Source organism: Mastigoproctus giganteus, chromosome 11 (genome assembly GCF_048544385.1).
Source record: "Mastigoproctus giganteus isolate SK-2022 chromosome 11, ASM4854438v1, whole genome shotgun sequence".
Lineage (NCBI taxonomy): Eukaryota > Metazoa > Arthropoda > Arachnida > Uropygi > Thelyphonidae > Mastigoproctus > Mastigoproctus giganteus.
Window position 1 is genome coordinate 87126443 of NC_143585.1, and position 15225 is coordinate 87141667.

At 37.0% G+C, this 15225-nt stretch overlaps 1 protein-coding gene across 2 annotated transcripts in view; it reads left to right on the forward strand.

The window, feature by feature from the left end:
- The first annotated feature begins 6719 nt into the window (after positions 1-6719).
- Positions 6720-15225, forward strand: part of LOC150078226 (pyridoxal phosphate homeostasis protein) — a 95880-nt gene continuing 87374 nt past the window's right edge. For both annotated transcript variants that reach the window (XM_090384633.1, XM_090384634.1), the window contains exon 1: positions 6720-6828. In XM_090384633.1, the coding sequence (XP_090240759.1) occupies positions 6751-6828 (78 nt within the window). In that variant the 5' untranslated portion in view covers positions 6720-6750. The remainder of the gene's footprint in view (positions 6829-15225) is intronic.

The following is a 15225-nucleotide window of genomic DNA, read 5'->3' on the forward strand; positions in this document are numbered from 1 at the left end:
ATACGGAGGATACGGAAAGGTCGGAGAATGACCACCGCATATCCCAGAGCAATATGGCCTTAGTTGCTAATGCTCCTAAAAACCAAATAACAAACAAACTACCGTCACTGGGCAAAAAAGAGAAAAAAATCCCGTAAACAATAATTTTTTTTTAATAATAATAATTCCATATGTGGCATATGGAACAAGTAATAACCATCCCGATCGCCGTGTTAACCACTGGCATGGTGCCAGAGAGCCTCCATAAGAACCTAGCAGCAATAGGCCTCCCAAAGAACATTTACAAAGAACTACAGAAAGCTGCAATCCTGAACACCTGTAGGACAGAGAGAGTTCCTTGACGAACAGTAATAACAATAATAGTAACCGGACCCAACCAACCACCCCATCCACTTTGTTTCAGTACCCATCACGAGGCGGAAAAAATACCATAAAGGAATACTCAATCAGGACCTTTGGGCCTTTGACTTGCGTCTCCCTGCATCCCCTGTTAAATTTTTGAGGATTATCCAAGCTCATTGTGAAAAACAAGTAGTTTGATAAAATTTAACAGTCTATTTTGAAATTCTTCTGGAGCGATTTCATTGTTTACAGATTGGCGACGAATCCATCGTAGACCCGGGTTCGAATCCCGTCGATGACGCGAGGAACTTTAGTGGGCTTTTTTTCACTCTGTGGCTGAGTTAGTCGGTCTCAGGCGTAGATGGAATGGTTCCCCCCCCCCCAGAAACTGGGGTGTTTTCTTCCAGCACTCCAGTTTCTGGGGGTGGAGAAGGCAAATCGACCAAAGAACACACGCAATTTATAGACACAAATACGGGTTAATGTATTAAATTATAGGTAAACCTAATATAATAAAATATATATATATAAATTTAAATTTAATTATTAAAATTAAGAGGCGTATTTATTTCGTTTTCCCAAATAAATAATTATTATTCATCATAGATTACTTAAGTAATCAGTGATGAATAGTACAGAGTAAGTATAATCTGTATAATATTACACTCAGAATAATCATTTGAGGGCATAAATTCAAATTGAGGAAAGACAGATGTAGGATAGATGTGCGGAATAGATGTCTGTTCCATCAACCAACCACCGGCTGGCCTTTAGCCAGCGGGTGGTTGGTTGATGGAACAGACTTCCATCCTTTGTTGTGGAAGTTGATAGCATAAATAAATTTAAGGCTGAGCTGGACAGGTACTTGGAACGAACGGAGGGGTGAAATGGGAGCGGTTTTTTTGTGGCTGATGCCGCATAAGCTTGCTTTCTTGCATCATATGCCTCTACTAATGCTAATGCTAAGTAGTAGTAGTACATGTATAATCTGTAGTTATTCATTGGGGAAAGGATCTATAAATTGAGCTACCACTCAATTTGGTTTGCGAAATAGCAGTTGAGAATTTAAGGTTAGTTTAAACCACAGAGAAGTAAGATATCTTACTACTCTGTAGTGTCTTATTACTCTGTGGTTTAACATGCGTCACAGAGTAGTAAGATAGTGTCAACTCCCACAGACGATAATGTTAATTCCGGCTACAGGTTAAAACGCATAGAAAGTGGCGCCACCAAATTCTGACCTAAAAAACAGGCTGGAAGAGTGCTTGGAGAATTTTCTACAGCTTTGTAATTGCTATGGACAATATATCAATTCATCGATTATTAGTACGAAATATTCACAATTAATTGTTGTTTCAATACAAAAAAAAAAAAAACAGTGCAAAAGACGGAAGAATAATGAAATAACATAAGGCACATTTAGGGCTAGAGCCTCAAGCTGCGAACAAATTTAGACTATGTATATAAAGTGCTTAGCATCATAATACACAGCCATTTCTGAATAAACAGAAAATTTTTAAGGTGGCATCGTTTTAGGTTATATCTCATATTGTGAATGCCTTCACAACGAGTTGCCATGATATTGCACTACTTCGAATAAGTAACGCTTCACCTAAGGAGAAGACTAGTGTTACTTATTCTCAGATAGGTACCACCACCCAGACAGCACTGTTTCAGGGCTATTTGGCCCTTCGTCAGTGAGTGGGTAGGTACCCAAGTGATGCAATGATGGCAAAAACAGTTATGAAGTATAACTCCACAATATGAGAGATGCCTGATGGTGTATGATGTATTTAGACTAAGGCGCATTTAGGGCTAGAGCCTCAAGCTGCGAACAAATTTAGACTATGTATATAAAGTGCTTAGCATCATAATACACAGCCATTTCTGAATAAACAGAAAATTTTTAACACTAGTCTTCTCCTTAGGTGAAGCGTTACTTATTCGAAGTAGTGCAATATCATGGCAACTCGTTGTGAAGGCATTCACAATATGAGATATAACCTAAAACGATGCCACCTTAAAAATTTTCTGTTTATTCAGAAATGGCTGTGTATTATGATGCTAAGCACTTTATATACATAGTCTAAATTTGTTCGCAGCTTGAGGCTCTAGCCCTAAATGCGCCTTAGTCTAAATACATCATACACCATCAGGCATCTCTCATATTGTGGAGTTATACTTCATAACTGTTTTTGCCATCATTGCATCACTTGGGTACCTACCCACTCACTGACGAAGGGCCAAATAGCCCTGAAACAGTGCTGCTAGGGGGAGCTTGATGATGTCCGGAGTTTCCGAGAATAGGTAACAACAGCCTTCTCCACTGGGGAAGCGTTGCCTATTCGAGGAGTTTATGAGTTTTTGAGTGGTGTGAGTTGAAGGAGTTACTGTCCCTTTCATTCTTCTACACTGTTTCTTTTCCTCTTCCACTCCTACTCTAACTTTCCCTCTACCTTTTTTGCTTTTCTAAGTCTAATAGGGACAAGTAGATATTCACATACATACATCAAATAGCCCTGAAACAGTGCTGTCTGGGTGGTGGTACCTATCTGAGAATAAGTAACACTAGTCTTCTCCTTAGGTGAAGCGTTACTTATTCGTTGTGAAGGCATTCACAATATGAGATATAACCTAAAACGATGCCACCTTAAAAATTTTCTGTTTATTCAGAAATGGCTGTGTATTATGATGCTAAGCACTTTATATACATAGTGAAATAACATAAGTAAAAATATCGGCAAAATTAAATTAACGATCGTAATAGCTGTGTGGTAACGGTGAAAGCAGGCGTTTTTTCCTCCTTAGTTCAAGCCTGTTTTGGCCCCACTACCGTTTTCTTTCCCCCCTTTTTTTCTCCCTTCTTATAATTTAATTAAATTCATTTCTCAAGTATACTTATGGTAACTTACCCATGTTTTCTGATTTTTAATTTAATTCTTTTCCTTTATTTATTTATTACTTTTGCTATGGCATCCTATGAAACGAACACTGCATCATATAGCTGCTAACCACAGCCACTAATAATTTTTTTTTTTTTTTTTTTTGTATACTACACAAAAATACAGAGAATCTGGAATCATTGAAAAATTTGGAATACAATTATGTGACTAAATTTTGACTGTTTTATTGCTGAGTTAGTTATTTTCTTTAACAAAATTTAGCATTCTTTCATTTAGATCACTATTTATTTGAGTTAGCTTTACAACAAAAAAAAAAAAAAAAGACAAACTTCACACTTTATTATTCAAATTCTTTTAATTTATAAAGTTTCTCATTACTATGAAAGATTTGAATTATATGTTGTCTTCTGTAAATTGAAATAGTAATATCATCATATGAATTGTCCTGTATATAAAATATATATATATAAAAAAGCATATTGATTTGTCATAAAATTAAAAGCAAGAACTTATATGCCCAGTACAAGCAACACAGACAAATAAATTAATAATAATAAAGCACTGTGTTACAGTCTTCAATATAATCCTTGATTTCATAAACCATAAAGATGCTATGATATGCTGTTACTGAGAGATAAGCTTTGCTTCCTTTGCAAATACAAATATTTGATACTGATAAAGACTCTGAAATATGCTTAAGACTTTCTTGTGGACAGTTCACTAGATTGAAACAAATGGGAGCTTTCATCTTCAACAATATCAGAACCTTTTTTGGATTTGAGAAGTCACAGATAACCCACCTGATATTGCCAATGAAATGAACAGATACTTTGCATGTAGTAGCAGTACCTGGGGAGCCTAGTCAATATTAGGCAACCTTGGCACCATCCATACAGACAAATCAGACATCCATAGGCAGTTGGCTAAATTTTAAATTGGCATCATAGTTTTAACCTTTTTTTTAAAACTGATGCCAATTCTGAACTATTTTTTTTTTTTTTTTTTTAATAAAAAAGAACAGGTATTTTTCATATTTACAATAATCTTCAGGTCTGGCTTTCAGAGACATTCTGAAGATTACTTTGGAATATCTCTGAAAACCATTGTCTGAAATTCTATTGTCTGGTGAACTCCAAGCCACTTCAGTGGTTTGGAGTTCACCAGACAATAGAATTTCATCCAATTAAAATTGTATCTTATTTGTTATGTTTTATGTAGTTCAGAATAGTCAGTTAATATTGCTTTGATACAAATGATCTCCAATAAAAAAAAATCATGAAAATTTTTCCCTCTAGCTTTCACAGCACATGTTTAACATTTTCCAGTTACATGTGTTTAACCTATTTCATTTTTTTAAAGGGATTTTGATGCTGGACTAGACCAGTAAGCCAAGTTCACATTTTTCACTTTTTGTTTTAACATAATTTTCAAGAAAGACTGAATAAGCACTTTTTGCAAATAATATTTTTGTGCTTGTGGTTCCCAATCCACTCAAGGTCAATAAAACAAGTTTTATCACAAACATGTTTTTTTACAAAATTTTCCTTATAAAATACCAAATCAACTTTAGAAAAGAAGATATTTGATACACATATCATTGTATTCACAATTCCTTTGATGGCCATTTCAATCCATACTCTTCACATTAAAATACAACATTTTTTCAATATCAAGATCTTTTGGGCCAAATAGTAAATTTTTACATATTTCACAATTGTTGCTCTTTAATAATATTTCTGGCTAGGTAACCTGAGACATATGCCAGTACATTTTCATCAGAAATATCCATATCCTCACTGTACCTGGTTGATTCTGACTCTTTCACTTTGTCAGTGAGACTTACTGGCTCACTAGTATCCTGGTGAACCAATTGAAGCAAAGTATCAGTATGGTTTAAGAAACCAAAAAGAACAGCAGCATCATCATTTTCACAATTAGATAATGCACTTTGTTTATTCATTGCATGCACAGTTTGTCTTTTTCCAGTATAGCTGTTATTTGCTGCCTTAAACAATTCAGAAAAACAGGGCAGAATCCTGGCTTATTAGAAATGTTCAACATTACACATTTAAGGAGGTAAAAAATGAAAAAGACCTGGGAGTAATTGTGCAATCAGATATGAAGTTTTCTGAGCAATGCAGACAGGCTGCCAGGGCAGGTCATGGGGGTGTTGTCAATGATATACAGGAATTTTGTTAGCAGGGAAAAGGTGATTGTCCCTCTGTATAAGGCAATGGTCATACCACACCTTGAGTACTGCGTGCAGGTCTGGAGGCCACATTTTAGGAAGGATGTAGATTTGCTTGAGCATGTACAGAGAAGGGCAACAAGATTGGTGAGGGGAATGAAGGGATCCTCTTATCAAGAGAGGCTTAAGTTCTGCAGATTGCAGCAGCTGGAGACTAGGCACCTATGAAGTGATCTGATTGAGGTGTATAAGGCCTTGAATGGGTTGAGCACACTGAATTCTGATGGGATTCTTCCACTTGTTCAGATTACAAACCTAAGGGGGCATAAATTGAAATTGAGGAAGGCCAGATGTAGAATAGATGCGCGGAAATTTGCCTTTAGCCAGCGGGTGGTTAATTGCTAGAACAAACTTCCACCTGTCATTGTAGAAGTTGATAGGTTAAATAAATTTAAGGAGGAACTGGACAGGCATTTGGAGGGAATGGTGTGATTTTTTTTTTTTTTGGCTGATGCTGCATAAGCTCATACACTTGCTTTCTTGCATCACATGCCACTACTACTACATTAAATGTTCACTCCGAAATCAGTATAATTGCACTCCAGATTTATTACATGAGAGACACTTCATAACATCAGCACGAGAGGCACTTCGTTCATAATGTGAGCAGACAAAAAAAAAAAAAAAAAAAATAATAATGCACAAAAATAATTATAATGATAATAATCAAAATGCAATGAAAAATGAACTCGCTACGAATAATAACACAGAAATAATTAAACTGCCGTAACAGTAACCAAAATGCAATGAAAAATGAACTCTCTATGCTATAATAATACACAAATAATTATAATAGTAACTGAATGCAATGAAAAATTAACTTGCTACACCAATAATATTATGATACACCAATAATAATACACAAATAATTAAAATAATAGTAACCAAAATGCAAAGGAAAATGAACCCGCAACGCTCAACCAATTAATCTTTTCAAACTAGTACCAATTTTATTAGCAATGGGCATGCGCGTTAGCACTCTGTGAATTTTGATGGCCACGTTAGTTTATAGGTCCGAAACTTGTGGCGCTGGGAGTAATTTAGCGAGTTGATACTCTGGTATCTATTACTCTGACATGCGTTAGGTGTCATGAAAAGCTGAAGCGTCACGTGTTATGTATTTGATTGGCTGTGTTTTTTCTTGAACAAAAAACTGCTAAAGAATTCATGCACTTAATTCAGAAACAATCGAATACGTTGATAGTTTCATTTGATGTCCTCCTCCCCCACGTACGTGAGCAGCCGATACCGAAAACAATGGAAGATTGTAATGTTGAGCGGGCTCTGCAATTAGTTCAAGAAAAAATCCGTGAATCGTTTTTAAAAAGACCATTAGTATGTATTTCATGTTAAAAATGAAACCTTTTTCCCGAATATTTTGATATTTTAAAGGCCAGCTTTTTTTTTTTTTTTTTTAATGACTACGAGTTCTTGAAGCCTATCTACAAAGCAGGGATGTGCATGATAATTTCATGATGTTTTGGCAGTACCCAGAGTGCTGTAGGCTGGTGAATCTTAGTTGTAACTAGGAAAATTAATTTGCTTAGTTTAATTAAGTTAAATTTTAAACAAACTTCTAGTCTGTTTAGAACTAGACGGCTGCGGGACACAACTCACCTGTTGAAAGATACGAAAGTAGCATTAATTTGAATCTTCATATTGCTGAAATATATCCTCATGTTGCCTTTTTTTTTTTTTTTTTTAAACTGTTTCCATCTATGAGTAATTTGTCGAGTTTTGGCAACCCAGTCACCTTGCTGCTTGGTGTACTGTGCATAGCATTCAGTGATGTTTATTCGTTTGCATCGCCGACCGGGCTAGCCAGGTGGGTAAAGTTCCTGCCTAGCAAAGCAAAGGTCGCGGACTTGGATCAAAGTATTGCAAAAACCTTGGGAGGTGCACTATGGCCACAGAAGCCTATGCGCCAACAACTACCAAAAAAAAAAAAAAAAAAAAATCGTTTGCATCATATTGTGGACTTCAGAATGAGACAACAAAATCACATCAATTGATATGAGAGGAGTGGGTTTATTTTCACATTTTTCAAAAATTGGAGTGCCTTGTGAAAATTTAAAATAGATAATGACATACATATATTGCTGATCGGGAATTAATGCTAACCCCAGGGGCTCACATCTGGTGAGTATGGGCTTGGCACACCCAGGGACCTGAGCTGGATATCATAATTTTTCTCTTGTCTTGGTGACTCCTTTCTACTTCTGACACACTCTCTCTCTCTCTCTCTCTCTCTCTCTCTCTCTCTCTCTCTCTCAGGGTAACTCGGAAATTTTTTTTTGTTGGTGCAGCGTAAGCTTCACGCTTTCTTGCACCATAACTCGGTGGGACCTGCGGCCTTTTTTTTTTTTTTTTTTAACCCCAGGGGCTCACATCTGATGAGTATGGGCTTGGCACACCTAGGGTCCTGAGCTGGATATCATCATTCTTCTCTTTCTTGGTGATTCCCTTCTACTTCTGACTCTCTCTCGGGGTAATTCAGAAATTTTTTTTTTTGGCTGGTGCAGCATAAGCATCAGACTTCCTTGCATATGGATAATAATAATAATAATTGAATGCATTTTTTCTGTGATGAATAAAGTGTGGACTACTGAAATGATGTAGTTAAAGTGGAAATAGTAAAATACTATAATTTTCCACTTTTTCAGACGCCCTGATTTTATATTTACAAAAGTGACTGGGGACCTGGTTATAACACGATTGCGTTATAACTAGTGCTCCTCTTTGCTGATCAGGAGATCTGGTCAGCATATTTGTATTAGTGTTATCCATATGGTGCAAGAACACCCAGGGCTTTTTCTGCACCAGCAAAAAAAAGTTACCTACAAATTAACAACACTAAAAGGTAAGGTAAGCAGCAGCTGTTATCAATCCACTGCAGGATGGAAGCCTCTTCAACAATTCATGCTGAGGGAAATGGACCATAATCTGCCACACTGGTCCAGTGTGGGTTGGCAGATCGACTGTATTTAGCATATTTTCAGTAATACTAGTATGAATCAGACTACAGGGAGTGAGAGTTCCCCTGGGCACATTCCTATTGTACCTATAAGATAATTTAGCACAGCCCAAAAAAACACAGTTTTGCATACGACTAAAGTAAAGATCAATGTATCATTGGAGGGTCAGGAGTTTCATTTTGAAAATTAATGTTGCAAAAAACTTTAAATTTTTGTTACTTAATGTATAATTAAAACTATCATGTGATATTTATTGTTATTAGCCTGAGGCTTAAGCTACACCAGCCAAAAAAAAATTTCTGAATTACCCTGAGAGAGAGGAAAAAAAAAACAAGAGTCAGAAAGGAATCACCAAGAAGAGAAGAATGATGATATCCAGCTCAGGCCCTGGGTGTGCAAGCCCATACTCACCAGATGTGAGCCCCTGGGTTGTTGTTGTTGTTTGGTTTTTAGCAACTAAGGCCATATTGCTTCAAGGATGTGCAGTGGTCATTCTCTAACCTTTTCGCATCCTCCGTATTTGGTGGTCGCAGGCTCAAACCCTGGTTTAATCTAGAAGCGTGTGCTACACACTGCTGCTCCTGCCCACCTGGCTACGGAAGCGCCGTGAACCCCTGGGGTTAAATGAGTTTGTGTCATTGAATTTAATGAATTTTAATCTTCCTTCACTTGCACCCTCAATTTAAAAGAGACACACATGTGGCATCTGTGTGATACCCCTTTTTGTTTTAATTATAAAAAAATAATTTTTAGTTTTTTGTAATGAATTTAAAATGGACCACAGCCAGCCCCAATTTCTTCTGTGAAAGTAGAATGGTTTTACCAGTTGTCACTTATTTAGTGAGGTCTGAGTTTGAGTCCTGTTGATGAATAAAGGAAGAAGTTTCTAAAGGCTTCTTCAATTGGGGGCTGTGATTAACTGATCACAGAAAGGGCCTCCCCATTTTAGTTATTCTGAGGTTTTCAGCATGGCACACCCTAGGGTGTGCCATGCTGAACAAACAGATTGGCCGTGAACATACACTTGTACAGATATGATATGCAATGGTTCAATAGCAGTGGCAAATGATGCAAGAAAGCAAGCTTATAAAGCATCAGTCAAAAAACAAAAAAAAAACCTTTACATCACTCTCCATCCCTTTCAGTAGTTCTAGTTCTTTGTTGAGTTTATTCTGAATATTCACTTCAAAAACAACAAATGGAAGCTTGTTCCAACAATTAACCACGGCCTGAAGGCAAATTTCTGCACATCTATCCTGCGACCATCCTTATTCCAATTTGAATTTATGTCCCTCATGTAGACTGAGCAAGAGGAAGAATGCTCAATCCATTCAAAGCCTTACACAAATCAATAAGATTGCCTCACAGGTGCCTGGGCTCCAGATGTAATTAGCAGAACTGGAGTCTTTCTTGGTAAGAATACTTTTGTTTCCCTCACTCATTTCTTTGCTCTTCTCTGCAACCAATCCAACAATCAACACCCTTACCACTTACAGGGGGGGCTTGAACTGAAAACCCATGTTTAGTCTCCAGAATAAAGCTCTGACAACACCCATCTTTTCCATCATGCAGTACAAGTAACCTTCTTTGAGGTTATGATGGACAGCCTGGTGAGATCCAATATTCTTTACATTTCCAGGATACAGCTCTAAAACAGTTTTTTGCAGGCTGGTTGCTAGATAGTTCACCAGACTGAGTATTTTAGTCTTTTTGAAACTATCTAGGTGGCATCTGAATAAGCTGTGGTATAATCTTGCTGTCTTTACTTTGCCAGCTAGTTACTGGAGGAAGTCTGAGTAATGTGTGTGTGTGTGTGTGTGTGCATGGTAGGCGTTATTGAGGCCAGGCCATGTTATGTTATGGAGCTGAGTATATTTTGCTCTTTTTATGTCATATCCAAAAATTTCATTAATGCATATAACATGTTCCTCCTCTCTACTTTTACTTCATCTACTGAATACATCATGAATAGTCAAACTAATGGAATTAACTTATCTGCAAAAAAATCTAAACCTCCCAAAACCTTTTTCATTCATTTCAAAAATATATGTAGTATCATTTCCAGTCTGAGTGATGTCCATTTCAACATACAATCTGCCAAGTTCCATTTACACTTGTGATAGAATCACAGTTACTGGTTGCTTTAACCACTACTCATCTCAGTTGCCTGAATTGTTCACTTTATTATTCCTTTTGCTTCAAATGTGGTACTTTTGTGTAAGTACACTCTATTATTTTTCAGAGACTTCCTAATTTGGAATCTCTGCTTTATGAAATCTCTTTATCACATTCTATCAAATTCTTCTGTTGCTTCTGTTATTCAACTAATTCCACTAATCGCTCAAAGCTCTTTGACTTTCTTTTTTTGAACTTGACTTTCTCAAGTCCGACTTTTCTAATAGTAATGTAATTTTCCTTGTGATATTATGTTCATAACCACAGCTGACTTCAGTTTTCTAGTTGCCCGTATTGTCAAGATTCCACGGATTTTGAACACTAGAGAATCCTAATTAACCTCTAGTTACTTCAGATTACAAGTTGGTGGTTTCTTCTTCAGTGGAGTGTCTCTCTCTCTCTCTCTCTCTCTCTCTCTCTCTCTCTCTCTCTCTCTCTCTCTCTCCCCCCCCCCTCAGGGTCCTATTATTTGGCATTACAGAAATTCAAGGCGCCTCGGTAGCCAGGTGGGCAGGAGCAGCGGTGGGTAGCACACGCTTCTTGATTAGACCTGGGTTTGAGCCTGTGACCACCAAATATGGAGGATATGGAAAGGTCAGGGAATGACCACCGCATAACCCCGGAGCAATATGGCCTTAGTTGCTAATGCTCCTAAAAACCAAATAACAAACAATCAACAAAAAACAACAGAAATTCAAAATGGGATGGTGAGAGTGATTTCTGTTCTTTTCCATGGCTTGATTACTGTTTTAAATCTTCTGATCTTTAAATTTTTCCAATCACAATGCTTTCTCAAATTGTGTTAGTGAAATCAATCTTTTAAGAATTAAATTCTTTCTGCATTCCATCCTAAATCTCCTCCCTTATCTAAAACCTTGGTTTTCCAGTAAATGTGCTGACTGTTTAAGATAAGGATGCAACATATCGCAGTTGATTCTTCTCTTCTTTATATCTTCCACTTCTGTTTTCTGGAACAGCTATCTTTCATATGTGTTTCTCAAAAATTACAATCTTTAGAAATTCAAGTCTTTTGTCTTCTCAGCCTTTAATTCATACACAGTACTAAATACTATAGCTTCTAATATTGTTCATGTTTAGGGTTTTCATGAGAAATTAAAAAAAAATCTTTCCTAAGTGGAAATGATGTTACTGTGGCATACCTTCTCTGTCAACCAAAGGCGAAATCTCTGAATTAAAATGTCTGCCGAACATGAGGTAACTTATTCAAGTTGGCTCCAGTTCCATGAATTTTTTAAAAATTGTTCTTTGTTTATAAATAAATACAATTCTGTTTACGTTACAGGACAGTCACATAGGGAAGTTTACAGCAAGAGTGATGTAAAGCTGAATTTACTCAATTCCACCCCCCCCTTCCAACCTATGGGCAGATATAGGCTGAGGTTTTTGCAAATTGGGAAATGGTTTGCTATGCTAAGTGGTTGAGTTATTGCTTATCAAAATTGTATACTACTCCATATCACAAATTAAAATCCCGGGGGCTTGCATCTGGTGAGTATGGGCTTGGCACACCCAGGGTCCTGAGCTGGATATCATCATTCTTCTCCTCTTTCTTGGTAATTCCCTTATACTTCTCTCTCTCTCAGGATAACACAGAAATTTTTTTTTTGGCTGGTGCAGCATAAGCCCCGGGCTTCCTTGCACGATATGGCTAATAATAATAATAAAAAGGGAATTTTGCTGAAATATTATTATCTTTATCTTATTTGTATATTTTTCATTTTAATTTTTTTTTAAACTTGGTTTTTATTTCAAATTTAGCCAACTGCCTATGGATGTCTGATTTGTCTGTATGGATGGTGCCGAGGTTGACTAATATTGACTGTAGTAGTACCTAGGCTCCCCAGGTACTACTACATGCAAAGTATCTGTTCATTTCATTGGCAATATCAGATGGGTTATCTGTGACTTCTCAAATCCATTAAGTAATTGTCTGATCTGATTCATTCTTTTCTTCTTTTTATGCTCACTCTTTGCTTTCTTCGCCAGTGATTTCTCATAATCAGTCTTCTCCAATTTAACTTTTCTATGGTACTATTACAGATCTGCTTGTATCTGTTCTAGATATCAGGGCTATCCATTGCTCTGCTTGTCCATGCTGTCTTTTTCTGTTATATCAAATTGGCTAGTGCAGTGCCATCTTTTCTACTAGGCAGTTTAGGCACCGTGCTTGGGGCCAACAAAAAAAGAAAAAAAAAAAAAAAAGTGACCCAAAAATATATAATTCAGATAGAATTCAATGATTTTTACTCCAACATTCCAAGTAAAATTCTACAAAGTAATTTTTAAGATAAATTCTTTCTTCTGCTTTTACTGTAATTATTGAGTTTTAAAGTTATTTAAAATAACTTTAAAACCAAATTTATTGGAACTTTTAGATTTCTTTAAAAACAAAAATTAGGTCTAATCTGTTTGATATAATGTAGTGTGGCCTCAAAGTGAATAATACCTTGAGCCTACAAACACCAGATGGCCCCCAAGTGTCAAGCAATTTTCCTATTGTGATTTATTTTACTAGTGCCTTTCTAGTAAACCACAATAGGAAATCTTGCAAATACTAGCCTTCCATAACCTTTTCTCTACAACCCCCCCCCCCACCCTGCTAGTAATATAACACCCTTTTACTCTTCTGATCTCTTGGTCACTGGTTATCACTGCTTCTGCCTCCATGTGGCAGAGTTGAAAATCTTGGTAGAAGAGCTACTTCTCTCCAGAGCTAATAGGAGCAAAGCATGGAATACAACTACCTTCCAATTGAGCCTCGATACTCATGCTCTAAATTAAATGAAAGGAATGCCCTTCATTCCTTACCTTCCACTCTGTTTCAAACAAACGTATGAGTATGTTGTCCTACTTCTTATACAGAATTGTTTAGAAAACAAGCAGGTTCACGAAAAATGGTGAAAAGACTTAGATCAGGTGATTTATTAATTGAAACTGCGAATCATAAGCATTCTCAGTCTCTGCTGAAATGCTTAGCCTTTGGTGGTATACCTGTACAAGTTACTTCACATGCAGTATTAAATGCCTCCAAATTGGTAATTGCAGAGTGGGACATGAATGTTACAGAGGATGAACTGGTCCAAGAGTTTAAAGATGAAAAAGTCACTCCAGCTAAGTGAATTAAAAGAAGGTGATCTTCTTCCTACAGGGAATATCATCCTTATGCTTGGTATGCCAAATTTACCTTCCAACGTTAAAGCTGGTTATATCAACTGTTGTGCAAGGTTCTTAACAATATCAGATGTTATAAGTGCTGAAAATTGATCACTCTCAAATGGTTTGTTGAGTGGATTCAGTGTGCCATAAATATGGGTCCAAATCCCATACACAAATGAATTGAGAGCGAAAAGTAACCCATCTGAAGTCAGAAAGTAAACAATGCTCACTATACTCAGTGGTGTGCTAGAGCCGGCTCACACAAGCTGATTGTTGAATTTTGTGGTCTGGTTGTTAAACCGACAATGGCTATAAACTGTAGAGTGGCACGCACTTCAATCCACAATGACTAGCAGCATTTGGGTGATAGGCTTCTATATGGTGGCACAGAAAATCCAGCCGGGGCGTGCTTATTTCAGCAGCCTTTGTGCTTCCTTTCCCTCATCCCCTTCCGTAAGCAGCAGCCTGTGTAGGGATTATCTCCACTAGCAATTTTACAGGAATAGTATTTCCAACAAACATCCACTTAATTTTGCCTGGGCTGCTTCTTCTTAAGGTCATCATCATCAGCCATTTTCAATCCACTGCAGGATGAAGGCCTCTCCAGCAACTTTCCAGTTCCTTCTGTTTTGAGCACTGGCCATCCATTTACTACTCGAAAACTCATGAATTTCATCTATCCATCTCCGCCTTTGTCTTCCAGGTTTTCTTCTAGCTCCTCTTGGGTACCATTCTGTTATTTTCTTAGTCCATCTGTCATCATGTCTTCGAGCTATGTATCCTGCCCAAGACCATTTTAGTTCTTTAGTTTTGATAAGAATGTCCTTTACTTGAGTTTGCTGCCTAATCCATGTGTTTCTCTTCTTATCTAACAGTCTGATTCCCAATATGATTCGTTCCATTCTTCGCTGTGTAGTTCTCAGCTTCTCTTCCATTCTTTTGGTGAGTGCCCAAGTTTCACTTCCATAAGTCATGGTGGGGAGTATACATTGATTCATTATTTTACGTTTCAGACAAACTGGGATATTGCTCTTCAGTATGTGACTATATTTCCTGAATGCTATCCATCCAAAATTTATTCTTCTCTTGACTTCCAGCCATTTATCATTATTACAGCTAATAACTTGTCCCAGATAAGTATATGACTCCACCTTTTCAATTACTGCTCCTTCAATCATTATTTCCCTTTCCGTGGCATACTTGTTCATCATTACTTTTGTTTTAGCCATATTCATCTTTAGTCCAAAATCCTTACTAACTGTGCATAACTGATTAAGATTTTCCTCTAATTCTTTGGGATCGTGGCTTATGACCACAATGTCATCTGCAAATTGTAAATGGTTTAGGTACTCTCCGTTCACATTGACTCCTTTCTGCGACCAGTCTAATCTTCTGAAAGCTTCCT